This window comes from Cetorhinus maximus, chromosome 1, assembly GCF_964194155.1.
Source record: "Cetorhinus maximus chromosome 1, sCetMax3.hap1.1, whole genome shotgun sequence".
Lineage (NCBI taxonomy): Eukaryota > Metazoa > Chordata > Chondrichthyes > Lamniformes > Cetorhinidae > Cetorhinus > Cetorhinus maximus.
Genome location: NC_135879.1, coordinates 41,133,750 through 41,139,194, shown reverse-complemented (window position 1 = coordinate 41,139,194; position 5,445 = coordinate 41,133,750). Strand labels below are relative to the sequence as shown.

Below are 5,445 nucleotides of genomic sequence, written 5' to 3'. Positions count from 1 at the left end.
GCACCTCCTTCTCCAACTGCTCGAACCTGGATTTCTGTCTCTTTGTCGACCCCCTCGCGTACTCCTGACAGAAAACGCAGACGTGAGTCTTGCCCACGTCCCACCATAGCCTCAAGGAGGGGAAGCCTCCCCACTTCCTTCTCCAGCCAGCCCAGAAACGGCGCAACGAGTCCAGGAACCACTCGTCCTCCAGCAGCAGGTTGTTAAAGTGCCAGTACGCTGACCCCGCCCTAGCGCAGAACGGAGCGAGCTCCGCCCACACCAGACGGTGGTCTGAGCACGGCACCAACCGCACAGAAGCTGATGGAATGCAGGACACGAGCGCCTTGGAAAGGAAAAGGCGGCTGAGTCTGGACGCTCCGACTCCAGGTGATACGAAAGTGAAAATGCTGGAGTCAGGATGGAGATGTCGCCAGACGTCCACCAAGTTGAAGGACCCGACCAGGTCCCTCAAGTTACTCACACCCAGCGAGCGGTGCTGGGCACCGTGATGGTCCCTGGCCTCGAGGGTACATTTGAAATCCTCCCCCCACCCCCGGGACGATGCATTCACCCGCGATGGAGCCGAGTTGAGTGGACACTTCCTCAAAGAAGCTCGCTTGCTGCTGCGCGCCCAGGGGAGCGTACACATTCACACAGTGAAGCGCCACGCCCCCCAGGCGCACAGTAAGGTGCAGCAACCGGCCTGGCACCGGCTCCTTGACCCCCAAGATCTCCAGCTGAAAGTGTGGGACTAACAAGATGGCCACTCCACCAGAATTGGAGGCTAGGTGACTCATGTAGACCCCACCTCGCCACACCAGGAGCCACGTAGCTTTGTCTCCCGGAACGGTCTGGGTTTCCTGCAGGAAACACACCGCATACTTTCCCTCCCTGAGGACCGAGAAGTTCTGGAACCTGCGCTGTGCATCCCTGCTGCCGTGGATGTTGGGGCTGGCTATGGCAGTCTTCATTGCCAGAAGTAAGTGCTACCATCACCTCGTGTCAGTGCAGAAGGAGAGGAAATTTTTTAAACCTTCCTCTCCTTCAGGAGACCAGCGAGAAACGTGTGGACCCTCCGCCGGGCGTTCCGGTCCAGCTCGGCGGCTTTTAGTGCCTCACGGCCGGACCAGAACACCAGCGGATAAGAATGTCACCGGACCAAGGCCAACTGTGCCCTGTCTCAGCGACCGCGATTGCCCACAATAAAGTCCCGGAGCTCCCCAAGGGGATGAGGGGGGAGTCAACAACAGGCACCAAAACCCCCGTCTCCTCACCTGGCTCCAACAACTCAAGGTCATCGGCGGTGTTCGCTATCAACATCCCATCCTCCTCCAGGTCATCGCCTCCAGCTTCCGACCCCTCCCCCGCATTGAGTACGGGGGCTGATTCGGTGCCGCAAGCTGGCTCTATCCCAGCCTCGATCCCACCAACAGCATCACGGCCAGAATTGTCCTTTCTGGTCACCTCCCGGGACTCTGGGTCAGAGGGTGGCAGCAGCTCGGAGACCCAAAAGTTCAAGCTGCTTCTGATAAACAAGGGCTGGAATGGAAACATGATTTGTGCCAACAAAAATCCTTCGTGCAATATGGATTGGTGGTCCAAGTGGTTGGTCATTTACAGCCATCAGTTTATTTAGTCTGTCAGTCATTGGTGTTCGTGCAATTAATAGGAAACTCCAAACAATGTGATCACCCAATGTTGATTCACCCTATTTGCTGCATAAATACAGCAGCTGAGTAGTGGGATCAGAGAGATACGGCAACAGCATAGCAACACAGCAACAAGGAGATAACGAACATCATATAGTGAAGGACAATGGACGGCAAAGTTACTCTCACCATCCTCACTCTCTTTGTGCTTTACATGGCTTCCACGCAAGGTAAGAAATGATCAAACTCCATCGTAGATATATGGAATCTAAAGTCATACTCATATGTATACAAACTTGACTTGTTGTAAATTGTTTAATTGTTTACTACTAAAAATAGTCAGCATTTACAGTTATTTCATCCAGTTAGCATAAAAATTCATAAAGAATACCAATAGAGAAGAAACTCATTTTCAGTAGGAAAAACATCAGCAATGGGTGATCTGAGTGAGCACACATCAAATACAGAGCTAAGGGCTGTCAGGGATATATTACACAGGTGAATACCTGTGCTCCGGGGCTGGAGATAAGTATGTTTTTTAACCAAAAATATGCATTGTAGATTGAATGGGCCATTGAACAATATAGAGTAATATTAAGAGGTTTATCATGGCAGAGAATATGTCAAATTAAAACGAACTGGAAAATTAGAGTTAAATCCAAGGGAATGCGTTATCCCATGTTTTTACTTCAGGAAACGTGATTCACGTCAACACTAGTTAGTTTTGTTTTCATACTGTAATATTCCTTTCTGAAACTCTTGATAACAGACTGACTCTAGGCTGTCTTTCCAAAGAGACAGGGGAGAGAATGTGATTTAAAGTAAAAATTGGTTTGAACTTGGTTCAAATATATATATATAACTATGAATAGATGTGAAATAAACAATCACTTTTAAAAATCTAGAAGAACTGAAGTTCTGTTATTTAATCTGCTTCATAGCTGCAATTATTGGAAGAACAGGAATGAACTTGCGATGTCAGTGCATCAAAACACACTCAAGGTTCATCCATCCAAAGCTCATACAGAAAACTGAAATTATTGCAAGTGGAACCCACTGTGAGAATGTAGAGATCATGTAAGTATTTATAAAGCAAGGTCCTTATACACCTTCTGTTTCTTTCAATAATGATTTTAAATTCGTACAATTTGGAGAAGACCATTTGAGCTAATTGCCATTGTTCTTTTGTTCCCTCAGTGTCACTCTCAAACGTGGCCGACTCTGTCTGAATCCGAATGAAACCTGGGTGAAGAGGATCGTTGCCAAGGTAAGTTCTTTGTGTTCTTTAATCTGAACAATGATAGTATTAGAGAGGGGAATTTGGGCAAGATTTCAATTCACACAAAAAGCCCCGATTTGCATGGAGATAAAATCGGCCCCAGGAAAGGATCCACTTTATGTTTAGTCATCGCATCAGTCACTCAAATTAGCCACGGTGTAGATTTCCTCTGCTTTATCTGACAACACTAGTCCAACCTGAACCACGTTCCTGGTAGGTTTGGCCTGGTGGGGAAGCCAACGCTGCTTTCATGTTCATGCGCCCAATTAAAATCAGGTACCAAAGCCATCTCGCAGCAGCTTGTTGAGGAAGGGTGGGGCTTTCTGCCTGCAGTTTTGAATTGGCAATCAAACCCAAGCGGGAAAGGAGTGAATAAATCATCCACTCCATTTTAGCTGTGCTCTCCCTACCCAAGCCCCTGCCCACCTGCTTTGTGGCCTCTGCCAGGCATGAGACTTAATATCGGAACCAAAGCTGCTGTGGTATTGATATGACCTGTTATTATATTGATGTAACATTTCTATTCCTCACTTTTGAGGCTAGTTACAATAGATTCCTGACTTAATATCACCTGGTATTGAAGATAAGGCTACAAAATTCTGTAGTGCTTGCTCCACTGTTGACAGTGTGCTTCCCCACAACTTGGGAATAATTTTGGAATGACGGGATGAGCTTTTGCTCTCTGGGGCAAGCGCAGCTGGGCAGAATCTTCTGATGCCACTCCAATTCTGCCCAAACCGCAGCATGCCCCATTTTCCGAGTTAATTGGGACTCAGGCATACTAAATAAGCTGCATTAGAGCAAAGAGGAGGGCTTACCAGGGCTGCATCCATTTATTAATTTGGGGGCATAATCGGCACTACTTCAGACCCACTGCCACCTTTCATCAGATGGTTAGAGAGAGCAGCAGTAAGGGGGGTGAACAGGAGAAAATTGGGTTGGAAACTGGGGCCTACATCCCATCAGCATTTTCATGTGGTACGATGGGAAAGAACGACCAGGGGTGTTTGTGGCAGATAACAGGATGAGGATGCAGCACCATGCCACCTGATCTGAAACCATTCTATGCTGCTATCCTGTGGGATGGTGCAAGAAAAGTGCTTCATTGCCTCAAGGGCTTGATTGAAATAGGATAAAATCCTATCAGTCAGTTTTAGTTGGAACTATGCTTGTGACTTTTTATTCAATCATGGGGTGTGGGCATCATTGGCTAAGCCAGCATTTACTGGCCATCCCTAATTGCCCTTGTTCAGGGAGCATTTCTTTTTTTGCAGTGGGTCAGGAGTCACATATCACACCAGATTTCCTTCCCTAAAGGGCATAGGCAACCAGATGGGCTTTTATAGCAATCAACAATGGTTATTAAATTCATTTACCATGGTGGGATTCAAATCCAGGTCCACAGAGAATTACCCTGGGTCTCTGAATTACTAGTCCAGCAACAATACCACTGTGCCACCACCTACCCGTTTCTGCTACTCATATGCCTGACAATCAACTAAGTTAAAAACATTCACACAAATGTTTTGTCTCCTTCTGTGCTGGTTGCTCTGGCCCAATGATTGCACGGAAAAATAATAATATTCTGTCATACTGTGATATCATTTACCCTCTGAGAAAATTTAATGCAGATCTATCAACAGTTTTGTTTATATAAATATCATTAACCGGAGAAATTCGCAGTATAATTTTTATTCATTCTTGAATTCTGTACAGTTCCAAGGAAACAGATGAAGTTCAGTGAAGAAAAGCTCAATGTCTTAAAAACAAGGCCCCAAAGACTATAGGCTCAGGAATTCACTTCCAATTCAGCCTCTTCTACCTTTCAGCAACACAAAACTTATGATTAATTGACATTGTATTGTGAAGTTTAGATCTATTGTATCAGTTCATTTAAAAATATTTTCATGTGAGCATTACATGTACATTCATTTCTTTGCATTTTATCACCTGTATCAAAGGTAACATAATTGGCAGTGGCTGAGAGATAGAATGAAGGCTGGTTCTGATTTCCGGATTGGATAATAGAATCTAAAGTATTGCATTAAGCAATCAGAATACCACATTCAAAGAGTTACTGCCATGGCATGTTGTTATCAGGTTTAGTTTCTCAGTACAAGGCCCTGAAACCTCATGGGATTTTTAACCCGTTTCCTGTAGTAACTTTGATTGGAGTCCATCCTGCTTATATAATATCTTCACTGATCTTGCAGCAGAGAAGGGAGATTATCCCCAGAGTGTCAGGACCTAAATGTGTTAAGTGTGCTGTGTTACAATTCCATTCTATGCCACTGTACATTTTTTATGCTGTTATTTTGTATTTATGTATTTTCTTTTCCAATAAAATATAATTTTATATTGAATGCACCATACAGTCTGAGTGAAAAATTATTTGTAAAGGTTTTAAGAACTAATTTATGCTGTAGAGCACAATGCTTGATTATTTATATATTTATAAAGAATAATTGAATCTCTCACCAAAAAAGAGGGCATTTAGACCATTTAGATGGTGCCTGTTGCTGACTCTTTGAAAGA

At 44.8% G+C, this 5,445-nt stretch overlaps 1 protein-coding gene across 1 annotated transcript; it reads left to right on the top strand.

The window, feature by feature from the left end:
- The first annotated feature begins 1,753 nt into the window (after positions 1 to 1,753).
- On the top strand, positions 1,754 to 5,142 carry LOC144682787 (interleukin-8-like). The gene is made up of 4 exons (XM_078545533.1): positions 1,754 to 1,861; positions 2,573 to 2,708; positions 2,829 to 2,898; positions 4,627 to 5,142. The coding sequence occupies exons 1-4, from the start codon at positions 1,798 to 1,800 to the stop codon at positions 4,642 to 4,644; spliced, it is 288 nt and encodes a 95-aa protein (XP_078401659.1). The 5' UTR covers positions 1,754 to 1,797; the 3' UTR covers positions 4,645 to 5,142.
- Positions 5,143 to 5,445: the final 303 nt, after the last annotated feature.

Excerpts from the sequence above, each read along its gene's own strand:
- LOC144682787 (XM_078545533.1), top strand. The coding sequence starts at position 1,798 with ATGGACGGCAAAGTTACTCTCACCATCCTCACTCTCTTTGTGCTTTAC. Across the intron at positions 1,862-2,572 it reads TTACATGGCTTCCACGCAAG|CTGCAATTATTGGAAGAACA; the intron begins GTAAGAAATGAT and ends TCTGCTTCATAG. Across the intron at positions 2,709-2,828 it reads TGTGAGAATGTAGAGATCAT|TGTCACTCTCAAACGTGGCC; the intron begins GTAAGTATTTAT and ends TTGTTCCCTCAG.